Below are 24,464 nucleotides of genomic sequence, written 5' to 3' on the forward strand. Positions count from 1 at the left end.
GAAATGCATGTCTTTGGAATGTGGGAGGAAACCGGAGTGCCCGGAGGAAACCCACGCAAGCACGGGGAGAACATACAAACTCCGCACAGAAAGTCTGGAGCTGGATTTGAACCCACGACAGGTTCCCATGACATGAACTGTGCCGCACAAGCGCTAACCACTGCGCCGCCGTGCTGCCTAATGACATGTAATTTTCTCATCACAGTTAAATCTACAGTAATTTGGAATAATAAATATGAACACATCCTAATCTTTGTGTCAGCACTTTTTTATATAAAAATTAGATTTGGCCTGGTGGCTGTGAACCCTTGCCTATCCTTATTTTAACACAGTATTTTTATTCTCCCCAACAATTAGATTGAATATGGTTATGGACTTAACAGGTTATCCCCTGCTTCTGAAATTTAATACTGCAGTGTTTTTTCTTAATCACTGTGTGGCCTCATTTCTATTAGATAAAAAAGGCCCTATTTTGTATATTAAAAAGAATACATTAGGGGCATCACGGCGGCGCAGTGGTTAGCGCGTGTGCACCACAGTTCTGAGGTCGTGGGAACCTCCTGCGTGGGTTCAAATCCAGCTACCGGCCTTACTGTGCGGAGTTTGTGTGTTCTCCCCGTGCTTGCGTGGGTTTCCTCCTGGCACTGCGGTTTTCTCCCACATTCCAAAGACATGAATTTCAGGTGCATTGGCCGGTCAAAATTTTCCCTAGGTGTGACTGAGCGAGTGAGTTGTCTGTCCCCGTGTGCCCTGCGATTGGCTGGCAACCAGTTCAGGGTGTCCACTGCCCACTGCCCGGAGATGGCTGGGATGGGCTCCAGCCCCCCCGCGACCCTAATAAGGATAAGCGGTACAGCTAATGAGATGAGATGAGATGAAAAAACACATTCACATAAAGGCAAGTTCAATCTATTTTAAATGCATATTTCCTGCTTCTTTGGATTGAGAAAGGTGGTAAATTAAGCTATGCTTATCAAAATTCATGATGTTGCATCTTTTCTATTATGAAAACACACTTGACCAATAAAGATTTGAGGCAAGTCGTACAGCTTTTGGGCAGTTCTTTATTCCCTTCTATGTGGCTGCTGGGTCTCCCCATAGTGGATATACATATATGTACAGAAATGTTGTTAGACTTGGGTAACACAGAAAGCAGAGGGTCCAAATTACAGACTGCAAAAAACAACACGTACAGAGCTTCACCTCCATGTATCAAGAATCAGCATAGGGGAGGGTGGAGCAAAAATGGGTAGGGAACCAGAACAAGGGAACGGGGGTAGATGATGCAGATTGGACTGCTTAATAACTTAACAACTTGAAAATAACATTTCACGCATCTTAAATAGGTCATATGAAGGAAGAGCCATATACCATAAATATCTCTATTTTCTGGGCACCAACATATATAAAATGTTTTTTTTTTTAGTTGAACACACACAAACATTATTAAATCCATCAAAAAACAACCAAAAGACTGAACTTGGCGCCTCCAGCCCTGCCCACTCTTAAGCATATGATTTAGTAGAAAATAAATGAAAAAAACACCATAGTCAATTCAGCACAGAAAGAAACCACGGACACACAAAAATAGCAAGAACACAGTATTTTAGATATCAATTTTTTGGACCGACCCTCCACCCAGGTCTTTCACAACCGTTTCTCCCTTGTCGTGGTTAGTGTCGTTGTCTTTTGGTCTTTTTCTCCTGGTGGATTTGGGAGGCCGGTCTTTGAATAGGCTTGTCAGTTCAGCAGTGATATATTGAAATTTCACAGTGTGGTTGGACAACAGGGGTCGGTAGGAAATGAAACCATGTGGGAAATAAAACTACAGAAACGCTTACCGTAAATTCCGAACTCCACCATTTTACTTGTATCTAAATCTTGATCACTGCGGCTTATACTTAAAAAAAAAAAAATCTTGATGGCGTTGTCGCCCGGTGACTTTGGACGGGTGCTGTCTTAGAACTGGTGCAGAACAGGGATTTTGTTGGTTTATTTAAAACAAGGCGTCCCAAGAGCCCGTGACAGGTAAAGATGCAATGTGATTTCTGCCTAGTGCTTTGGATGTCACAGTGAAGAAATTCAATGAAGCGAGGGTAAAAGGCGGGAGTAACTATGTACTTAAAAGTAACATATTCTGTAGCAATTACTGCACTCTTATGCGAACTGTCCACAGCTGTCAGTTTGAATAAACTAGCGCAACAGTCAATATGAATTAAATTGGCAGTTCTGTATGATTTCTTTTTATATTGTTACAATACTTGGTCTCTTATCACTTTGTCCTGTGTACAATGGATGAGAGAGCTTAAGATCAGTCTCATTGCTCAGCATGTGTACAGGCTTATGAATTTTGGCCAGAAAAGTACATTGAATTTTGTTTAGAGAATGTTTTTCTAGCAAATGTAAATGCAAATGTGATTGTTATTGACTACTGCATCAGTTGATTAAGATTGACAGCTTGTGGACACGTTTCACAAACGAGTGTCGTAATCAACGCTCAGCATGTTACTTTTCTGTACTAGACATTTCCCCGTTGACTTTTTTTAAATGTAGGAAATGGATTTGAACGACTTTATTTTTTTTGCTGTTCTTAAAATTGCCCATGCAGCTTTCAATCAGGTGCTCTCTGTGATGCGGAATTTGCAGAACAAAAACTATTTAGAACCTTCACTGTCCATTGTGGAAAGAGAACAAAACAGACGTCGTCTCCTGACCTTCATCCAAATGGTTGTGGAAACGATACGGGGCGGATTTTGGCTAGAAAGCATGAGCTTGATTTGGTGTCGAGGTCAGGAAGGCAGATGGATGTTCGTGATCGACCGGTCAAAGGGGGTTGAGGAGATGTCAAAATCCTGAGTCGCTAGCTCAGGCGCGTCTTGGTAGTGCCCGCCGCTTGCGGCTGTAGTAATGACGTAAGCCGGTTTGTCTGGCAAAGTTCATCATGTAGTTTTGTTTACGTGTGCTGGAGAGAGACAAACACAGTGAGAGAGAGGAGGAGGGACATGTGGAATTAGCGAGAGAGGAACATCTCACACACACACAAAGCCCTGGCTTCATGCATGTTGAAGTATTAAACTCTAATCAAAGTTTTGTTTTGTCATTAGTGTTTGATAGAACTGTGATAGCGTCAGAAAAGAGATATTCAACTCATTCCAAGCCAATGATTGGACTAACAAGATACTAAGGCAAATATTGTTCCTGGTAACAAGCACTGTAACTCGTTATAAATACTATTTCATAATTCTACTGTCGTTACAAATTTGTGTGTTACTCCACGTCTTATTAAAGCAGGTCATGAATGACAATGTCCCTGACTTGTAATTGTTCCCACTTTGCTCATGACTTCACATTGGAACTTAATCTTCCAGCAATGTGAAGCGAAGGTGGGCCACCTTCAAAATACCGTGCAACTGAATACAGTTACAGTGGAACTGTCTTGAGCTCAGAGTATAAGAATGCTTAATTTCTCCATACTGATTTTCAGATTTTCCCCCAAATGTATATACTCGCACCCAAGCTGTATTGACAATGAATAAAATACTGAGATCAGATAACATTTACATCTTTGGTTGAGTGTCACCAGTAGCAAATGGTAGAAACTGTGCAGGGAAGGAGGCGTGGCTTATACATGAACAACAGAATAAACGGGGCGTAAGCACAGAATGTATGATAAGTGTGCTGAATTTTGGGCTTTTTATATATTATTTTTTTTTTTACAAATCACCATGCCTGGAGGAAAAAAAGAAAACGTCTTGGAGAGTTTCCAGAAATGGAAAGGGGGATCAGGTGGTATGAAGCCCAGAGACATGTGTCGCGCCTAAGTTTTTGTTTGCAAACTCTCTAGATTGCACAGGCCAAAAAATATAAAGAGTTCACCGCTTCCACACATTTTATTTCATTATGAGGCTATATTAAAGCAGTTTAAGGGTGTTGGCTTCAACATGAGTGTATATACTGTAATTAAAAACAACTTTTAGAGTAACTACTTTTGAGTGTCAGTAATCTGGACTGTTGAAGGAACTACTTTTCGAATAAAGTAATAAGTAACTGTACCTAATACCCATTCCTCAGTATTGTGCCCGACACTGTTCACAGCAGAATGATGGTAATATTGTATTTTAATGTAAATAGCCATCAATGGTAATGAATGAGCACGGCGGCGCAGTGGTTAGCACGTGTGTGGCACAGTTCTGAGGTCATTAGATCGAACCTCGTGTGTGGAGTTTGCATGTTCTCCCCGTGCTTACGTGGGTTTCCTCCAGGCACTCCGGTTTCCTCCCACATTCCAAAAACATGCATGGCATGTTAATTGGCCAGTTCAAATTGTCCCTAGGTGTGAATGAGCGAGCAAATTGTCTGTCCCGGTGTGCCCTGCAACTGGCTGGCAACCAGTTCAGAGTGTCCCCTGCCCAATGCCCGAAGATAGCTGGGATGGGCGCCAGCACCCCAGCGACCAGCGAAGGATAAGCGGTGCAGATAATGGACGGATGGGTAATGAAGGAATTAATGTTCTCAAACAATTAAGAATGAAAATATGTAACATGACAACACAACTCAAGACAAGACCTAGGACACGCTCTGACAAAATTTCACAATAAGGACAACAAACACGAGTGCATGCTTTTGGTTGAACAAGCAGCAGAGTTGGTCATGTTCATTGCTTCTTCTTTTCAGCAGGGCAACGACAATGAGGCGGGGCGAGGGTTCAGCTAGTGCAAGGGTGTTAGGTCTTGCACTCAAAGGATGGATGAATGGATGTCCACAATGGACTGATGGATAAACAGGTCAATGGGTTTATCTCATTTGTATTATTTCTGTCCTTCCATGGTCCTCCAGTTGAAACACTTTTATTTAGTGAGGCTTTAAAAGAATAATAATGGTACAGATTTTCCTTAATATAATTTGGTATTGATTGATAAAAATCTGGAAAATAATACAACGTCATCCAAAAAACAATATCCAAAGGTCATTTTTATTGATTTGCTTTACCAGTAGAGGATTTTTTCTCATTTAATTTAAAAAATTAGATTTCTTAGTGATTTTGACCATTTTGTAATTCATTTTAAAATAACGAAATTATTTTTTCAGAATGTTCCGCTGTCGGCCACATGACACAATTTTGGCCATTTAAAAATTATTTGTACTATTTTACTAGAAAAACAAGTGTACATATTCGGTGCCTACGCACGGCTATGTGCGTAGGGAGATTCAAAAAAAGTAAAATAAGATAAATTATAGTTCAAAACTAGAAAATGTATGTCCTGTATAAGGTACATTGCAACTTTCGACATCCCTTGCAAGATTCTGCTAGACAGAAATGTAATAAAGGAATGTTTTCAGTCCTGTCTCTTGATCTGTCAAAAATGGATGATGTCCAAACATTTGCCCTCAGAATTGTGTTTCATTAATTGGATTTTGAGTGAGTATTCTAACAGGACAACTAACTGTTCAGGTCATTTTTATTTACCAAAGCAACCTAAATTTACGACAGACTACATCTTCCTCCCCCAACACACAAAGGTGAGGAAGCGGTTGCTATGGGTGTTGCTATGGGTGTCGCTAAAAGCAACACCCAGCCAGTGGGGAGTGGAAAGGTTTTACTAAGTTGCTCTCAGTTCTGAGTTGGGTACGGAAAATAACGAACGGGCATGCGCTGGCCAATCTTATAGACGCATTTATTTTTTAATTTATTTTTTAAAATTCTAGTACTGCTTACGTCGTTCCTTTGGGACAGTTTTTAGTGTAAAAAACTAATGCATGATGCCAGAATTCGAACGGCTAAAATAAGACCTGCCATTTCGCTCCCTCTAGTTTGGTCTCACTAAACTAAAGGGAGCGAATATGTGCGAGCAAGTCCATGGATCTCCATGATTGCTAGCCACAATCTCCAACCAGAAAATAGATCATCTCTCCAGCTTGAGACTGTATCCTGTGCGTATGCCAATCTGCCTTAACCTACTCCAGACCAACTCCTTCTTATCTTACCAGAGAGTGCCCTGAGACATGTCGATTAGTTAGAAGTTCAGATTAAGAATTGATGTGATTCGGGGAATTTGGTTACTATAACTGCGTTTGCCTACCCCTTGCCCCCAATAAATTCAATTAGGCAAAACTATTTTTTTTCTTCTCACTTTATATTCCACAGGTGCCTAACTTCCTCTCTCTCCGTCAAACCTATTATTTAGTCCCAAGAGTTGTGTCGTGTTCAATTTTCTTTTTTACATTTGTAGTAAACAAATCCCTAAGAATATTTAAATGTGTTTGTTGATTGAAATATACAGCCGCGTAAAAGATGTCACATTTAAATTGTGTGTGCAGCCACAATTTAGGTTCTGAGATCGATCAGAAGTTTTTTCAGCCATTTTCCCAGAAATATATATAAAAATTGCTGTGATGCTCCAAAAGGCGACACCATGTTAACATATGTGCAAACATTAGGTTTGCCTCAACAATTTATTTATTAATATGATTTATTGACCTACTAAATACGCTGTACCATGTAAAACAATAGTCTTTTGAAAATTGCATTTGCTCACAAAATGTACAGTTTAGTAGTCAAGGTGTAAACCGATGGTGAATGACACCGGACTTTGCAAATAAGCAAATGAGATATTCTTACTGCATTAAGCCATTTAGGGTGTCAAATTGAGCAGATGAAAACGCTGGGGCAAGATTTTTGGCAGTGAGAATAAAATATGAAGAGACAAAAAAGGGGGTTTAGGCACTCCGTGACCTTGCCATTGAAGCCACTTGAAGCACAAGCTGGGGTGGCTGGTTGTATGGGGGGAAAGAAGAAAAATGTGCACAAAGAAACACTAACACATCACCACACCAACACTTTTGTCGGTCAATTCGTAATTTTAAATCGGCAGCTAATTCTTATAACTCATTTGGTTTGATTCTAGTAAACCTGATGTTTCGGAGCTTCCACCTTGAGTGTGTGAGCAGCCCGTCGAGAAGAAAAAACAGGTCTTGGCAAGATGGCGGCGCCCTGATGGCTGCGGCCGCATCGACTTGCAACGGTTTTTTTACGCGTCGGCCATAAGATCCAGTCTTCGACTCAGTTTTGATGGCGCACAAAGTCGGCTCGAACTGCAGATTAAGTTACGATCGCAGTTTTTTTTGCTGGATATGCGATCATCCAGACATCAAGCGCTTGATGTGTATTAGCCACGGACTGCTATGTCGACAAGACCCAGCAGCCTACAAGGCAGCGAAGCAGAGTGGCAAGACGGCGGCGTTACCGCCGAACGAGGACATCAAGCGCTCGGTGCTACGACCACTCGACATCAAGCGCTCGGTGCTACGACCACTCGGGAGTGTTTATTAGCCACGGACTGCTATGTCAACAAGACCTACAAGACCAGCGGCCTACAAAGCAGCGAAGCAGAGTGGCAAGACAGCGGCGCGAAGAAGAAGCGGGCCGGGCTAACAGCTAGGCTAAAGGCTAACCCCTCGACGAAGCGGGCCGGGCTAACAGCTAGGCTAAAGGCTAACCCCTCTAACATTCGCTCTCTGGACAATAAACTGGACCATTTAACAACTGGAAGAGGCATCGAACCGCGAGATGACGAACTGCTGCGCTAAAATTCTGACGAAGACATGGTTAATCTTATCTATCCCGGCTGACGTTCAAAGAAACTGTGCGGGTCAGATGTATCGACATTTCGTTCTGTATACACGTGTACACGAATGACAATAAAGTAAATCTGAATCTGAATCTGAATCTGAATCTGGCTGCAGGGATGATGGGTGAGGAAAAGTGTGTGTCTACTGCATGAAGTGGATGAGGGTAACGAGTGGAATTGTGGTTGGTGTGGGAAGGGCGGATTAGGCGGTGAGCTTACCTTACGCTACAGCCATGCCAAAGGGAGCAGAATACAGAAGAGAGCAGAGGTTAGAGTGCAAGGGGGGAGGAACAAGTGAAGAGGGCTGCTGTCTCGCAGTAGGGTGAAGGATGGTGGTAGCCCTGGCCTGGGGAAGGGCCCCGGGGGGCCAGAAGAGTGAGAGTGAAAGGAATGGCAGGAAGTTGTGGAGTTGTCCGTTGAAGAGCAGGAAAAGAATCCGTGGGGGTGGAAAATGAGTTTTGTGGGTTGGAGGGGGAAAAGAAAAAGGATGTGAAGGAGGTGAGAGAGAAATAAACAAGAGTGTGAGGATCATGGCCACACTTGACTTGTCAACACAAACTGTTTAATAACATGCAGAGGGATGGGGCCGAAGTGGGGAAGGGGTCATTATCATGGCCACAGAGACCAGGAAGCAGCTCAGGTTTAGGTGTTAACATCTGTATAGTACAGTTATTTTCTAACACATGCTCTATCATGACCAACCAAATACATCGGCAAGAAGAAAGCATGCCAAACCCATGTTTAGAGCTTAAAATCTCCGACCATCTTAAAATAAACAGGTACGAAGAGTGCTTTGACCAAAAACTGCATTTGCCACAATGCCTACAGTGTTCCCCATACATAGGAAGATTCTGGAAGGCCGCCAGGGTTTAATTGGTCCTGTGAGAGTCTCATAAAAATCAAATGATATTTTTACATATATCTAAATGGGAAATTAATCAAAGTAACTGTCATTATATACATGATCGCAAATGCCATGGTGTGTATTTGTGCTACATATCTCTGTCAGTCAAAAGAAAGCTTGTTGAGCCGGCACCTCCACCCGTCCTGAATTGGCATGCTATCACTGACTGTTGCGGTGTTTGTCCCTCCTTGCCTGCTCTGTAATTAGTGGGCTGGGGAAATGTAAAATTGACTATAGGAGGAATATAGGAACACCCACACTATCAGGTAGCTAGATCTTTGGCAACATGCAGGAAATGAATTTAAATGACTTCAAGCCACTGACATAAAAGACAACAATCTCAGTGCACTGCGGAGTTGTCAATTAAGCTTTTAACAGCAGACTTAACCCATCAGATTGTTTTGTTTCTTTTTGTTTTCCAACAAGACACTGATGGTTATTTTGTTGGCCAAATACAGCAGGGGCGGTCATACATGGGTGATGCAGGATGAGACAAGGGAAGATATGGGCACTGATGGAAGGGTCGGGTCAGGCTGAGAGTTTGGGTACTCACAGAACTACTTCCACATGGTCCAGCGCCCACTGGTCATGTCCAGCCCCGTCATGGCGGGGCTGCCACCATCGCAGCATCACTCCTTTCACCCTCGCCTCGCTGGTCAAAGCACCAGTAGAATGTCATGTATTGTGATTCCCTTCAATTTATTCGTCGTGTGACACTTACAGAGGAATGTTGTAAGAAACCCTCTGGGCCTTGATGAAGTCTTTGGGTTGATGCTGGGCGATGACATGCCAGCTCACTCCATTGTTGACGCTGTACTGCAGCAGCACAGCTCGGTCGACCGTGTCGGCTCGTTCCAGAGCGATATTGCAGCTGTTTGTCTGTGCCGTGCTGCCTATTTGCAGAACGAACATGATCTTGCTGCACACAAAGGGCAAATTTCAGAGGGAGGAGTCAACATTGGGTCAGCGTTGAATTGATTGTCATTATGGACAATTATTTTGAGGCTGCAACGATAAAGGTTAAGCATTTAAGAAGCTATGATCTGGTGTAGAGAACTTTGCAACTTTCGACATTGACGACTACGCCTTTTTGTCTCCACGCCCACTAGATTCCACAGGGCAAGAAAAGGACAGACATTTAATAAAGGGATGTTTTAGGTCTAGTCTACTCATCTGTTAAAATGATTAATGATGTAAAATCATTTGCCTTCAAAATTGGGTCTAATGATTACATTTTAAGTGAGTATTCTAGCCACACTACTAACCATGATCAGATCACTTTAATTTACTACAGCAGCCGTATTTTACTATAGACAGCTTCCTCCTTTCCCACCACTCAAAGGTGGGGGAGTGGTTACTAATGGCATCGCTAAGGAGTATGCCCATCCAGTGCGAAAGTGGAAAGTTCTTTGTTAACTCAGGTCTGTTTGGGTGCCGAGAATGACAACACCTTCTAGGGGCACGTGCTCGTGAAACTAGCATATGATTATAAGAATGTTTTTAAAAAAAATGTGTTTTATTTTTTAGTCTGCCAACTCCTTACGTAACTACCTTGGGCCGGTCATGCTAACGCATGCTGACAGAAGTCAACTTTCAGTAAAAAGAAAAGACCTGCTATTTAATGACCTCTAGTTTGGTTTCTTTGTTCGAGTCCTCATGTGATCCCCTCTGTCCATTAATAATAAAATTTAGCTAACTGACGTCTTTTGTTCCATTTTCTTCTGTAGATTTGTAGAAAACCAATATCTATGCATATCCAAGTGGGTCTTGGTTACAATGTACAGATACTTCAAAGAAGTAACAATTAAATTGTGCATGTAGATAGACTTTAAGCTATGCACAAATTTAAGATAGTTCAAACATTGGTCTGCCTCTACAAATGATTTATTGACCCCCTATTTAGTTATACTGGTTTAAAAAAAAAAAAAGACTTTGTTTGAAAAAAAAAGCATCACACCAAAGGTTACAGGTGAGAGTGTCATGGTCTGAGGCAGCTTTGTTACTGCAGGACCTGGAAGACATCCTTCAATTATGGAACGATGGATTATTCGTTAAGGAGTCAATAACAGGATGGCATACTAAAAGTTGCGCTCTTGAATGATGATTACAAAAAAAGCAACTTATAGTTAACAGTACAAAAAAAGATCCAACTGATATGCTATAAATATAAAGACTGTTTTATTTTTTACTGCAATATTTTTTAACTGTAGAGTGTATACAACATTTTTGTTGCAAATAACATTTTAAATACATGTGGACGGCTGCTGGAAACTATTTGGCAAACCGTAAACGGCAGTTTGGACACCACTGGTTAAAACAAACCTTCTGATCTCATAGCCCTAATTCCTGTCTTTCTGCCAATGGTGGCACAAAAAAAACTCAGGGGACAATTGTCCGGATATAACGAAAGACTTGGTTGATAATCTTAAACATTTCGGGGTCATAAATGAAAAGGGCAATTCTTTAAATTTCCGTGTTTGGGGTTTTGGTTGTACCTGTACCTTGCTCGAGTGAGGTCCAGCGGTTTTGTAACAGCCTGCCTCATCTTACAGCCGTTAAAATAAAGCGAGTCTCCGTGGGCATGCGGTGACAGCTGTCCACATCCGCTGCCCACTCCCCCACCCTGAATCAGCTGCCAGCTCTCAGGAGAAACGCCACCGGACTCAAAGTTGTCCTTGATGGAGCTCGGCAAGTCTTTGGTAAAGAGGGAGCAGTCATCGCCTGTGTTAGGGTCAAAGAAGGGACAGTGTTAGAAAAAGCTCAGTTTAGTTTGAGTTCTCATTGCGTTGTTAGAAAATAAAACGCTAAGTATCCGTTTTTAAGAGTCTGTAGTAGCCCACCGTGATATCCCTCGTCACAAATGCAGACCACTCCAGTTGTGCAGTAGCCGTGGCCGCTGCAGAGTCCATGGCACGCCTCACCGATGTAAACACGGTCCACTCCCCAGCTCTGACGCTCTCCTGTGCCGTCCTTTTGTATCCAACGGAATTGGGTTGCCCTGAAAAGGTCAAATGAGAAGAATTGTTTTGTTGCATTTCCTTTTATTATCAATTTTCGTCGTGATGAATAAGGACCGATATTATTATTGGAATGTAATGCCCTTGCTATGAATACACCCGTAGTCTTTGCAGCTACAGACACAGTGTCAAAAACGTCGAAAGACACACCAATCATCACCCAAGACACTTTCTCACAGATTATTGGAGCACCTACAGATTTGAAAATGCACAGCGGTCATCCACAAGTATGCATCCAAACGACTTTGTTCCAGTTGTTATCAGAAAAATAACATACCTAGATAGATTTATAAGGAGATTCAAATCGCCAAAGTGTTAGTTTATAATCAAAGATTATTGATTGACAATTTAAGCCTATATCACCAAAAGTTGAATTGCAATACTAATTTGGGTAGGTTGAGAACAGTTTTTTTAAATAAAGAAAGCCTCAAGTACATCTTCTTGAGAGGAAGTCACGTTGCAGGTTAGATCGACACACCTTGGGGGGTTGCTGACGTCACAATCTTGCTTTAAAAGTAGGCAGCGAGCACCGCATCGCTCTTTTTCACATCAATGTCACTAACACACTCTGCATTTGCAGGCATTTTTATAGAGCCAACCCTACCCTGAAGAGACATGGTCAGGCAGTTGAACGGTGACCCTGGTCCACATTGAGCTGTTGACGGGACTGTAGATGGTGGACTCGTGAAACTGGAAGGGAGAACAGCCCACGTTGTTGACTGCGGAGGGAAGGCACTCCGACTGTACCAACTGCCAAGAGTCAGACCTGAATAGAAGCTCAAGTAATGTTATATACCGGATTCACAGGAACAGTCATTGTGATACTTCAAAGTCTACCTCGCATCCTTCCTGTACTGCAGCAGGACCGAATGATGGTCCTGACACACATCTGCCTCACAACCAACAACAATCTGCAACAGTGACCAAAAGAAATGAAATTAAAACAATTCCATTTGCTGAAGGAGACTTTGAATTTGTTTGTTACCTGGAACTGTAAAATATATCCAGGCTGCACAATAAGCTCTCGAGTAGCAAGAATGTTGTGCGTCCTGTCCTCGTTCTTGTTGGGCCAGTAAAGGTGGAATGAAGGGTTTCCACAGAAGCCCGCCGTCCGCACAGCGTTTGGGTAGAAACTCCAGCTTTCTTCATGGGATACACCTTCTGGAATTAAACATAGTTTAAAGCAACATCTTTGCCTTTATAGGGTTTTTTTCAGACTTGCCATCATCAAAGGTGTCAAGCAGGGTTGATGGATTAATGTCCGACCCTCCAACCAAAATATTGTCTATTGCCCACTGAGCTCTTTCCAAGCTGTGGGAAGCCAAGCCGGAGGACATTGTAAACGGTTGCCACCAGCGTAGACGGGTGGCATTGGTAAGGGCTCCTTCTGGCAGGACGATGTAATCCCTCCTCACCGTCACGTATTTCAAATAGTCCATTTCGTGCAAGAGGACCCACGATATACCTTAGGGTCATACGGGGACATTCGTTGAGCAGAAAAAAAAAAAAACGTGAGAGTGATTCAATATGTTTGTAAGCACACCTCCATCTGTAGAATAGTCGAGAAGCACTCCTTCTTTTCGACATGTCGGACGGTGACACATTGACATGTTATTTTCACTTCCAATTCTGGCCCAGTACTCCACAAACCTAAGGAGAAAAATGCAACAGACATGCCTCAATCATGACACAGAATAGAGAGACAGTGTTGCCTTCAATACTGACTTGGCTCCCCGGAGGTCCAGGTCAGTGCTAACAACTTGTCTGGCATCAGCTCCTCCAAAATATAGGGCCGTGCCCTCTACCAACACCCCACAGTCAGTGCAGGGCCGACCTCCTTCTAAAACTTGCCATTGAGACCCGGCCGATCCTTCCCAGTCAAACCGTTCCTTCAGAGATGCCTACAAGGGATAAATGTTGCTTGGTAAAAATTTTGTCTGAAGTCAACCCAACAAACTTCTTTGAAGACCCAGTTAATACATATCTTTTGAAAACCTTTCATGAATTATCTGAGAATCTGATTTTGGATATAGTCAATGGCTTTCTTCAAAAAGGAGTCTTCCCTGCCGCCTTTAACAGTGGTGGTATGGCCCTTCTAAAGATGAGAAATTGTACTCTTTTTAGAAGAAAACAGCATGTTAGCAAAATTTTAGTGCAATTTTAAGATAAGCCAAAGCACAGAGACTGCCTTCTAACGATTTTAAATGGTATCAGGAACAATATGGATTTCATTAAACTTACAGTTCTTGTGCTACTGCATCTCAGAGTTGCCTTTGATTTTTAATCTGTATTTGCTTCGCCTTGAGTGTGTCGTCAGCTGACACAACATCAGTTTCCATAGTTTAGGCAATGCACTTAGCAAGTGATTGTGTCCCCTGATGACACAAGTCCTTGAGATACCCCTTTGTATATTTGATATTAAGTCATAGAGGGCAGAGAACTTTCTACAGCTCAACCAGGACAAAACAGACATTTTAGTCATTGGTCCTGAAAGTCAAATAGAGAAACTTTTACAATGTGTTAAGAACTTGGGTCTTTTTTTTTACTCTGATATCAGTTTTATTCCACAGCTAAAAAATATAACTAAGACTGGATTCTATCATCTGGAGAATATAGCAAGAGTCTGCCCATATCTCTCTCAGGCAAACACAGAGGTGCTCTCGTTTAGTTTGAATTGCCCTGTTCTCCGGTTTCCCCAAAAAGAGCATCGCTCGCCTGCAACTATTACAACATTTAGCAGCACGTGTGCTTACAAAGGCCAGGGGGCAAGATCACATTACACCAGTTTTAAAATATCCACTTTGGCTCTCCATGAGTTTCATGGTTGATTTTAAGGTACTTTTACACGTTTTTAGGTAAGGTATGGTTGGATCATTTTGGCGACCATCTGCTGCCATCTCTATCAGTGTGGATGTCTGTGCCGTGCCATACTCTTATTCATTGTATTATATATTTTTGTTTTAAGTTTTTTGTTTTTGTTTTTTTTTAAATTAATTTCAATTATTCTGTGTGTCTGTGCATTAGGCGTTCCTGGTTGTTGGATGGGGGGAAAAGAAGGGGATTTTATATTCTTATTATACATTGAATGTTTGTATACAGCAGTTTGAGCTGCAACTCATTACCTGATAAGTGCTTTACAAAAGAATTGATTTGATTTTGATAGTTTGGTTTGTGCATAGTCAAAACACAAATATTCTTTGATTGCTATTAAGACAAAAAAATAAAAGTGTTGTGAATTACATATATGAATGACATTTCTCCCTTTTAATCAAGTTCTTTAATTAATTAAAAAACAAGGCAAATTTATTTGAGTCTGCACTGAAAGATTTTAGAACTAATTTAGAATTAATTTCCCGTTTGAAATGAGTTATTTTTAGTGAACTGTGTATTTTTTTCCAGACTACAATATAACTTTCGCCAGCAGGGAATGCTAAGAGCCTCTAGTTTCAACAGCGAATACGAGCGATTGCTGCCAAAGGTGAAACTGAATGATGACACAGAGTTGGCGGGCATATAATGTTGAAAATATTGAATATGACTGGGCCAAACTTTTCGGTGTGCGTGACAGCATGCTCCTAAAAGCCAGCAATTTATATTTGGGATTGATATTTTAGTCTACGGCTGTTTTATCTTAAAGCAAGTCCAAGTATTTGTGCATGAATACATCACTCTAGTCATCACATTAGATTTCCAGTTTGGTAGAAGTTTGGTTTTATATTTAAAATTCTGGAGACTGATTGTGTTTCGCTTGTAAAATAGAGCGCATGATGACGCAAGGTTGGCATGAATGGGGTCACGGTAAGATCAGGCTTAAAAAAATTAAACCTGACCCAAGATAGGCCCGCAGTCATTTAAAGCCAAACCTTGCTCCAGCCTGAGCTATTAACTTGATTTGCAGGTCCGAGCCTAAAGCAAACCCCAAATTTAATTTTTATTTGTGAGGACACAGGAGGTGGAGAGGTGATATATAATGAAAAAAATAATCAGATAAAGCCAGTCTTTTGTTACGTAAATAGGTTAAACAAAAATGTATAAACATTTACATATTTCATATTTCTGTGTCTGCCGAGGTTACATTAACCGACAATTTTCAGTCACTGAATTTTTTTTTAAAGAGTTAATGAGAAATGTTAAGGCCGTCTGTGATTTTAGGCCAAAAAACAGCAGTAGCAGAACGTCCTAAATAATCTTTTTAGTTTCATATCCACGAATCACTTGGCGTTGCATTTGGCTGTTTGAAGTGGTATGTGGTTGGGAGTTTCACCCAATTTAGCTGCCAGAGGGGGTTAGAGACCCCACAAAAGCAGACCACACAAATCAGATGTTTTTGGTCTTTGTTGGAATTTATTGTGGGTGCTTTGACGAGAAAATATACAGTATATTTTAAAACTAACTTGGGACGAGAACTTGCTAAAAACACTCTCACGAAGGCCTAAAGTACAACTATGTCATATTCTATTAAAAGCCTGTTGGTCACATACAAACACACGTTCACACATACACGCACACACGCACACACACACATACACACACAAAAATCCCAATTTATAAAGTAGTTTATATTAAATCATCAATCATTAATCAACATTTATCATTTTTTAAAAAGTCAGCGAGAGAGAAGCCCGGCCTGACCTGAATAAAATGGTTTACATTTATGCCTAATCCAAGCCTAAACTTGTGTTGGGCCTAAGTTATTATTTCTGTTTGGGCAAACCACAATAAGTCAAAAGTACTGTAGGAAACACATAACTACCTTCAGCGCTGTGCTGGAGTAGCAATTGGGGCCGCTAAATCCTGGGTCACAGAGGCATCGTTGATGCAAACAGTCTCCGTGGCCGCCACAATGGCCCTCACACGCAGGCCCGATGTAAAAGTTCTCCACACCCCACTGAACATCTGAGTGTTGCTGGTAGAATCTGAAGCGAACTGAACTACAGATTAAGAAAAGAAGGCTGAATCCTTTGGGTGGTGTATCCAACAATATGCACTTGCTTTTTCCAAGATTTATATGACAAAAGTTTTAATCATTTAAGTTCTAACAATAAAAAGATCCATCAATAATGTAACTCACACATGACGATGCATTAAATATTAAGAAGATCATGGTGTGTTTGGAAATGTCTTGACCTACGTGCCAGCAAGGCCGTCAGGCAAAGGATAGACCGCCCGCTTCCAGCCTTCCGCGGGGAAAAAGGCTGACGGCTGCGAGACATGTCCTCCGCAGCGAGGGTCGGCGGGTAGACACTGAGGAACCAGGTACTTCCACGTCACACCGTAGTCTGCTGAGTACTGAACATGGACCTGTCTGTCGGCGGGACGATCCGGCACCACGCAACCCACTGCAATCTGCAGGATGCACACACGTAAGAGGGTTCATTCTTTTATTTTCAAATATCTGTCCTCAATAGGGTTGTTTGGTAAATAGGTGCAATGTTACTAATTTCAGGAGACTGGATATGACTGTGTTACTTTAAATACATTTTTGCGTGAGTCAATACCTTGAGACCAAAACCAAAGCGTGCACCTGACTGAAAGCCGCAAGTTTAGGTTTGAGGAAAAAAACTCAACTTTATTTTTGTACAAATCACACCAGATTTTAAGCCGAATGTTAAACATAAAAACAAAAAGGAACTGGTTCGTATCCATTTCTTACAAAAAAAGAAAGAAAAGATCAGTCACATGGCTCAGCATGTATACAGATATTTGTGATCATACGGGCTTTTTGAATTTTATTGAGCACAGTACATTAAGTTTTGTCGACAGAACGTTTCTGACACACTCCTGTGTTATGCTAATGTCAATTTAATAAAAATTGACTAATGCACTCGTCAATTAAGAGTGACCATTGTGGGCACAGTCCCCCAACGAGTGTCTTGATCGCAGAACAATGTGTTGCTGTACTAGACAATTCCCTGCTGATTCTTCCGAACCCGTTCCCTTGGCTGTGATTTTGCTAGACGGTGGGTAGGGACATTGGGAATATTGTTCATGTATTCATGCGGGTCACTAATTATATGACGAGGCATTAGGCTACCGAAGTCAGAGTTAGTCCTGCTGGTTACCTGTGCTTCATTGAATTTCTTCCCTTAGAAATCACATTACATCAACGTCTGCAGCCCTCACAATGCTTTGTTTTACTAAAACAGTCGGAGACCATGGTCCGCACCAGTTTTAGCAAGCCGCGAGGCTGAGTGTCCCACCGGGGATGTGCTCCGCCACCAGACTGGGCAGAGAGCGCCCGCAAAGGGCACCAGAGATGGGGTGATTCGCGGGAAAGGTCCATTACACATGTGATTTTGCCACCGACACCTTTGCGTCCAAAAAAGAAGAAGCCGCATTGTAGTGTAACCCACATTGTTTGAAAAGTATAAAAGGTGGGGTTTGTAGATGTGAATTAAATGTAAATTATATGTATAAATAGTTTTACTCTACAATTAAAATTTACATTACATACTGTCAACCTAAATCGTGAAAGGTGTCCGTTCAGCGCAAAGGTTTTTCCAGGACTGCATTTTAATGAACTTGCATCCCTTTAACAAAATTCACCTTAAACTGCATCACCCAGCCCTTCTCTGGGACGATATCATGTGTGACGGCGTAGACTTCTCGTCCATCTGTGTTGCCACATGCCATCACTCTATCAGAGGAGCTGCAGAAACGCTGCACCGAGCAGTCTTCTGAAAACAGCCAGTGGTCGCTCACTGACAAAAAAAAAAATCATATTTTTTATCCCTTGTTTCAGTTTTCGTTTAATTGATACAAACTGCACCTAAAGGGGTTTCTTGGAGTTCACCCAGGTCACCGCTTGGTCCAGACGTTTCATCAGCTGGAGCTCTCTCATGGTTGGGCAGTGCCACACCACCAAAAGTGTCAGAAATTTGCACCCTCGTGTCTGAACCCGCGATGAGAACATTATCTAGAGCCCAGTCGCTCTGGTCAACGCCGTCATGCTGAGGCTGCCACCAACGTACACGAACACCTTCTTGGCGGGCGGCGGGAGGCAGCAGAACATTCACAAACCTGAACACATGATGGTAAAACCCATACCTCTTAAATAAAGTGCCAAGTACCGTATTTTCTAGACTATAAGGCGAACTTAAAAACCCCAAATTGTCCAGAAATATGAAATTGCGCTTTATAGAGATGAAAATTCGGTGGATGCAATTGGAAATGCAGGGTTACACAAAAATGATACTGCATACAGTAACTATTCTGCCTTTGAGGAACATTTAAAGTGTTCTTCCAGTGCCCTCTTGTGGACAACATGTTAATTATTTGTTTCTAAAAGGAAACAAAAGAGAAGCCCTGAAATTTGACAGCAGCTCAGACGCCAACTTTTGGACACTCATTGCAAATCTTCAGTATGCTTAGTATGCAAAGTATTGTGATCACTTGGATGTAGAATTTTTGTTTTTAACTTTTTGTACTATGATTTAATCCACGCGCCGTATACGCCAGTGCACCTTGTAAAAGAAAAATATACTAAAAAAATCCAACTTTTAGGGGGTGAGACACACACACACACAATGGTTAGAATTCAATAAAAACAATCGTAATATAAATAAAATGTAATTATGGTAAGGCACAGACACACCATGAAAGCAAAATGACATGAGGGGGCTTATCCACACTGATAGGGATGGAAACAGATGGCCTCAGGATTTTCAGCCATTGAACCAAACCCTACCATTGTGGGCCCCAGAAAGGAGGAAACACTGGAAAAACAAAACATTAAAATAAGAACATAAAAATGCGTTATTGTGGAAAACTTGAAGTTAAATATATCACAAAAAAGTCAGTTAAAAACCATATTAAAAAGTGGGTCGTGAGCTTCCTCTTAAAAATAACATGGGTCCCCGCAGACCTGAGGTCCTCCAGTGGAATGTTCATTAGGTGAGGACCAAAGTCGCTTAATGCTGCTTCCCCATAGGTTGTGGTCTTTACCCTTTACCTCAGGGACTGCGAGGGCTGACATAATATACTCAAATAAGACAGAAAAAGGTGGCTCAAGACCATCAAGACATTTAAAAACTCGTAAAAGCACCTTAAAATCAACCCTGAAACACACAGAGAGCCAATGCAGTGATTTTAAAACTCCTGTAATGTGATCCCTCCCCCCGGGCCTGGTAAATACACATGCTGCTGAATTTTGTAGCAGCTGCAAGCTGGCAAGGTTCTTTTTGGGAAGACCGAAGATCAGGGCATAACAATAATCTAAAGGAGAAGATCCAAAAGCATGCATCAGCACCTCTGTGTTTGCCTGAGAGAGAAATACTCTTGTTGAATTTTTGAGATGATATAACCCAATTTTAGTTAAATCTTTGTAAACGTTCTCTCTCTGACATTCAGGACCTATTACTAGTACCTCTATTTTGTAATGATTTGATACAAACAAGCTCACCCAGGTTTTGTATAGAGATCATAGAAGATCTCTGTCAGCAGATGCCAGTGGATTCCTCCATTCAAGCTGTATTCCAAGAGCACCCCTTGGTTACGATTGCTCGGTGGGATCATGCAGCCATACATGAAGTAGAATTGGATGAATTCGGCGTTGGTCAGGTTGAGGTCCACCGTTACCAACTGGCGACTGCAACTCTGCAGAGCCATGGAATCAAATATTTGAATTTGGATTTTGAATGATCTATCATTGAAAAACATTTTATGCAAACACATTCGACATGGCACTCCAAGATAACCACGTAAAAAAAGACTTTAAAGAGAAAAATAAGATAAACATGGTCAGAATAAATGGGCAAAATTATTTACAACGTAGTGTTTGGAGACTGGTATAATAATAATGCAATTAAAAATGTATTTTATAGTGAAATGAAAAATAATGCAAAAACATTAAGCAGCAACAAAAATTCCCAAGTAAGCATCAAAATATATATTTTCACAGATGAGCCTGTTAGTCCTGGTTTTAATGGACCTGTAGTGCCTACCAGAGGACAATTGGTCAAAAAGGTGGTGGCCAGGGTGAGAATTATCCTCAATAATTATGAATACTTAACCCTTTAACATTCTGAAAAACTGCTGGCTGTTCATAAACAAACATGATTCTTCACAATGTCACCAAACACTAAAATACATCATGCCACATATAATTGGAAAGGTTCAACTCTTCCAGATATGATTTCAAAATGTACTCAACACAGAAACATCACAATCAGTCTGAAACAAAATACCCTAAAACTATAAAGCTGGAACTGCTCACCAAATACATCCCCTGAAAATCAGCTCATGAGGTGATTCTTCCCAAAAATTGTGTGGTTATATTCACAAGGGTCAAGTTAACCTGACAGTGTAAAATATTTACTCCAAAACAAAGAATAATGCCTACAGATTAAAAAACAAAATCTGCCTAAGAGCACCTTATCATCGTTCGACGTTGCTTGTTGTAATCCATCTGTTTCACCCCATAATTTCCTTTTTAAAGTAAAAAAAAACATATGAGACAATTTCCAATATGGCCGTTAGTCTCTGACTTTTTGATTGATAACACTCTCGGCCCAAGCTTTTTTTCACGGTCCTCAGCCTTCTATAGCCTAAAAATGCCTGTATACTTTGTCTCAAAAATCTTCAGCCAACAGGGACCAATTCAAAGGATGATTGACACGTTGCTTAGCCAACGAAATTCCCAACATAAATGTATTCCACTTTCCGGAGGATGTATTCAAATCAGAACCGAAAAGAAATGTATATAAACCCAACCCTGGATCAATTTTCCTTTGCAATTATCATGCAAAAGAGTGGTAAATCAGTGATTGACTTCTGGAAACAAAAGTCAAACATTTACAACATTTTCACAATGTCTAGAAATTGGCCAAAGTAAAATATACGGTTAAAGGGGTTTTAGGTCTGTAAACTGGTCGTCTTCAAATGGCCACTTTTTGAAACACTGATGACTTTCGAAAAATGTATAAAATACAATGTTTAGTTTTGCAGATTGTTATCAAATTTGATTTGGGACTAAGAAAGGCTTCATGCTATTGCCCCAGCCGCTTTCAAGCCAAGTTGCCCATGCTACACTCTTTTGCAGGCATCCAATTGCAAAAAAAAAAAGAAAATCAGGCAAAAATAAAACCCCTCTATTTCTGTGTGTTTCAGCTCAGATTTATCTATGTTAGTAGCCCATGCAGTGATTATTTTAGTTGGGGACAACATTTTGCAGGGTTGGCTAACCTGGTCCTCGAGAGCCGCATGTCCTGCATGTGTTTGGAGTTTCTCTGGTCTAATAAAGGTGATTCCAGTTCCCTGAATCATTATCAAGCTCTCACAAAGATTGCTAACAAGCTAGAAATTGGCATCACCTGTGTTCGAGCAGAGAAACCTCCAAAACATGCAGGCCATGCGGCTCTCCAGGACCAGGCTGTTTAGACTGTTACCCTTCAAAAGAGACAAACTGAACAGCATTTAATTAACTTTGGGTACATCTTGGATTGGGATTTTTGGGGAATTTTGTTTCATAAAAACTCCAAAAAAAGGAGAGGGTAAATGCTTACGCCACTAAAGTGCAGAGCAGCTCCAGAGGCAACAGCTCCACACACAGTGCTAAGTTTCCCACCAGTGAGTGTATGCCAGTGACCGAGTGACGGTGCTCGACTGAAGCTGTCCTTTAGCTGCGAGGGGAGCTGAGTTACGGGTTCATCGCAGTACTCTCCGCTCCACTCTGGGTCACACCTGAAGAAGATCCAACATGCTGTGAGATATCATATTCCATTTTCATTGGACCCGGGTTTTCAAGATTGATATTTTTTCGAATGAAGCAAGAAGATCAAGCCCTGGAAACAAACGGTGACATTGTTACTTACACACAGGTGCTCTGCTGGCACCGTCCGTGTCCAGAACATATATCTGGACAGCCATCTCCAATATAAAGGTTATCAAGAGCCCAAGTCTGCTGCTTGTCGAATGGAGCCTGCTGGTACCACCGGAACCTTGTGGCTGGAGACCTGAAAACAATTTATACTTATGAGTGTGTTTTATTGATGTCCCTTCTAGAATAAAAAGAAACACGTCAAGTTATTCTTGACAAATGATCCTGTTTTTTTTCTTGCTCTTTCAGTAGCAGCTGTTTTGTATTTTTTATTTTCATATTTAACCAACCCCATGATACACCACAACAATATCAAAGCCATGGTTCGAAAGTGGTAAATGGCACCAAATAATCAAAGTTATCCATCCTGATTAAGATTTCCATGTAGTGTTTTTTGCAATCCACAAAGTTGTTGTGCTGCACAAAGAGAGCCTTTCATTTTTGAATTGTGGTGTCAAAATTGGACCATTAGTAGAGTCAATAAAGGTTTCTTTTATTGACAGTTTTAAAATTATCAGAATCGCCTATATTATCATTGTGTTGCTACATTGAAATTAGGGTGGCCCCTCCAGATGGCAAAATATACGACATGAGAATAATAAATAAAAATATATAAACTATTCACCTCTAATATTAAGTATTTACATGTAACATAAAAAACTACCCAACCGGGATATTGCACTTGAAACTGGGATATAGGACTTAAACAGGGATATTGCACCTAGAACCAGGATATTGTACTCAAAATTGTGTTCGAAAACTGTGGTTCAGTGTGTTGATAGCTCTCCAAAAGAAGCTATCCCTCAGTCTGTTCATTCGAGTCTCGTGGGATCTAAACCGTCTGCCCGATGGTAACAGTTTGAACAGGCAGTTGCTGGCATCTAATGAGTTTTTCAGGATGTGTATAGCTCTGCTGAGGTAGGTACCGGTGAATTCTTGGCCTTCGTTTGGTCTTGTTTCCAATAACAACAAACATTCGCACATTCTCCAGGTACTGGTATCCATGGAAACCAGTATTAACTTTTTCACATGGGGGGCGCAAACCTCTACCCAAAGAAACGTCCTGCGGAGGGGTAGGCACCTCCAAGACACACCACAGGAAATCGTGCCACGATGACCCTGGTGGTTAAGGGATACGTGAACCAAGATATCTCAAATAAAGAATCAATGCACTTTAGGGGGAAATCCCTTGCGACGAATACACCTCCGCCAACCTCTTTCCAGCCACAGAATCGGTCAAAAAGACGGAACTTTGAAAGACTCACCATTGATTCCACTTTTTTTTAACTTTTTTTCCAATTTTTGATCCCGATTGGATGATTAGAGTACCTAAACCGACTTCTTCACGCCCGTCTCCCGAGGCCAGTGTCCCTACGCTCATGATGAACAGCTTAAAAAAAAAGAGCACACCAACGCACACAAGTGCTCATGGAAAATAACATTTTTCCTTTCCAGAAAGTGACCTTAAACTACAGATGTATAATGAAGATTCAAATCACCAAAGTGTTAACTTCTAATAAAAACATAATTAATTTTTCTCTGTGTGCTGTTTCACAATTCATGCTGCAGGTTCTTTTTTGCTTGTCTGAATGAAATGGGTTCCAATTTGGTATCTAGAGAACTTTTTTTAGGAGAAACACCAGCAGCCAGCCCGAGTGAAACGCTTCCGTGGGTCAATGACATCAATGGGCATTTTAAAATGCCCACAGAAATGCCCGCTAGTTATCGTTTCTTGAACCGGGATCCCAGGTGGGTGAGTAGGCCATGATCGCACATAACTCGTTTCCTGGACAAAGAGGCCTGAGCCATGACCGCCATGGGGCTGGATCACCCGTGGCTACCTCTCTCCTTCTCTCCTTGCTCGAGAAGCAAAATATGAGACTACAAAAGAGAGAGTCCATTTTCAAATTTGGAGCCCAAAGCCACGGGGTGTTTCACCTCCCACATGATAGAGCAACAAAAATAAATTATTTCATAACTGCCATTCTTGGTGCTCGAGTCATATTTATTAGACACGCCATGAATAATCTCTGACGACCTGCTTTGTTGATTATTGGTATGAGATCAATCCTTTGAGACATTTTGTGATTAAGGGCTAT

The 24,464-nt window shown here is 41.4% G+C and overlaps 1 protein-coding gene across 1 annotated transcript in view; it reads right to left on the minus strand.

The window, feature by feature from the left end:
* Positions 1–1,044: 1,044 nt before the first annotated feature.
* The window catches only part of reln (reelin), a 179,772-nt gene continuing 156,352 nt past the window's right edge, over positions 1,045–24,464 (minus strand). The window contains exons 47-65 of the mRNA XM_088339951.1: positions 22,361–22,501; positions 22,052–22,229; positions 19,951–20,144; positions 18,319–18,569; positions 18,096–18,250; positions 16,681–16,895; positions 16,303–16,480; positions 13,275–13,450; positions 13,093–13,199; positions 12,772–13,014; positions 12,535–12,710; positions 12,387–12,460; positions 12,154–12,315; positions 11,373–11,530; positions 11,028–11,253; positions 9,254–9,451; positions 9,086–9,184; positions 7,848–7,974; positions 1,045–2,962 (exon numbers count right to left, since the gene is read on the minus strand). Of these exons, the coding sequence (XP_088196077.1) occupies positions 7,854–7,974; positions 9,086–9,184; positions 9,254–9,451; positions 11,028–11,253; positions 11,373–11,530; positions 12,154–12,315; positions 12,387–12,460; positions 12,535–12,710; positions 12,772–13,014; positions 13,093–13,199; positions 13,275–13,450; positions 16,303–16,480; positions 16,681–16,895; positions 18,096–18,250; positions 18,319–18,569; positions 19,951–20,144; positions 22,052–22,229; positions 22,361–22,501 (3,052 nt within the window). The 3' untranslated portion in view covers positions 1,045–2,962; positions 7,848–7,853. The remainder of the gene's footprint in view (positions 2,963–7,847; positions 7,975–9,085; positions 9,185–9,253; positions 9,452–11,027; positions 11,254–11,372; positions 11,531–12,153; positions 12,316–12,386; positions 12,461–12,534; positions 12,711–12,771; positions 13,015–13,092; positions 13,200–13,274; positions 13,451–16,302; positions 16,481–16,680; positions 16,896–18,095; positions 18,251–18,318; positions 18,570–19,950; positions 20,145–22,051; positions 22,230–22,360; positions 22,502–24,464) is intronic.

This window comes from Urocampus carinirostris, chromosome 7 (assembly GCF_059441175.1).
Source record: "Urocampus carinirostris isolate Australia breed hairy pipefish chromosome 7, RoL_Ucar_1.0, whole genome shotgun sequence".
NCBI lineage: Eukaryota > Metazoa > Chordata > Actinopteri > Syngnathiformes > Syngnathidae > Urocampus > Urocampus carinirostris.